The 1,010-nt window shown below is 64.1% G+C and overlaps 1 protein-coding gene across 1 annotated transcript; it reads left to right on the top strand.

Annotated features, from left to right (window-relative positions):
* LOC117644528 (cuticle protein 19-like) lies at positions 1–1,010 on the top strand. Its single transcript, XM_034384074.1, has 3 exons — positions 1–60; positions 130–276; positions 585–1,010. Exons 1-3 carry the CDS (start codon positions 46–48, stop codon positions 804–806), a joined length of 384 nt encoding a protein of 127 aa, XP_034239965.1. The 5' UTR covers positions 1–45; the 3' UTR covers positions 807–1,010.

The raw sequence follows: 1,010 nt of genomic DNA, 5'->3' as shown, positions 1-1,010 counted from the left end.
GCTCCTCCTAACAACACCAGCTCACCAGCTCCTCTCCTCGACAAGATGGCCATCAGCAAGGTAAGCAGCAGCAGCCCGAGCAGGCCAAGTGGGCCCCGTTCCTGGACTGACCGACGCCGGCCTCTGCAGGTGACTCTGGCCTGCGTGGTGCTGGCGGCCGTGCTGGGCGTGTCCATGGCTGGCCACGGCAGCAGCTACATCCACGTGGTCCACGACGACTCCCACGGCCACGGCTACGCCGCCCCCGAGCCCGCCTACCACCACGAGGAGTACCACGTGAGTCTCTCTCGCCGCCAGACCGCAGCGCCGACGCCACCGCGACGCACAGTGGGCCAGAAGACCGGTGGACGCGGCCAAAACTCTGCACGCGTTTTGGAGCTCCAGAGTAGCTAAGCAGGACTCGGACCGAGCGTGTGACCCCACCAATGGATTCCTCGTTCGGAAAGCAATCCATTGGTGGGGTCACATGTTCGGTTTGCGTCCCAGGTTTCGACTCTGGAGCTCAAAACCCGTACGGGATTTTTACCGCCTTCCCAGGTGCGTCCACTGTGCGGCGGCCTAGTCTGACTCCTTGTTGTTCGCAGGAGCCGTCCCCCTACTCCTACAAGTACGGCGTCCACGACGCGCACACCGGTGACGTGAAGAGCGCCTCCGAGTCCAGCCACGGCGGCGTGGTCAAGGGCGAGTACTCCCTGGTGCAGCCCGACGGCGTGACCCGCACCGTGCACTACACTGCCGACAAGCACAACGGCTTCAACGCCCACGTCACCCTGTCCGGGCACGCCCACCACGCGCACCACTACTAGGGCCCCGCCGCCCGGTGCACCGGAGTACCTCTGCTGTGTTCAAGTTCTGCTGTGATACGGGTGCGCGACCTGGGTGGCGACTTCCAGTGTCGGCGTCAACGAGAGCCCACTGCCTCCAAGCTCATTACCGCGTAGATGGTGTGGCGGCGCGCGCCCAGCACTCTGCGCCGCTCTATATTTTTGTAATAAACGGCTTCAGACTGA

The sequence above is a fragment of the Thrips palmi genome, unplaced genomic scaffold (assembly GCF_012932325.1).
Source record: "Thrips palmi isolate BJ-2018 unplaced genomic scaffold, TpBJ-2018v1 HiC_scaffold_1, whole genome shotgun sequence".
In the NCBI taxonomy this organism is placed as follows: Eukaryota; Metazoa; Arthropoda; class Insecta; order Thysanoptera; family Thripidae; genus Thrips; species Thrips palmi.
This window is presented reverse-complemented; position numbering and strand designations above follow the sequence as displayed.

What these genes read in the sequence shown, in the direction of transcription:
- LOC117644528 (XM_034384074.1), top strand. An exon ending in ACCACCACGAGGAGTACCAC is followed by an intron (nt 277 to 584) that starts GTGAGTCTCTCT and finishes TGTTGTTCGCAG; the next exon opens with GAGCCGTCCCCCTACTCCTA.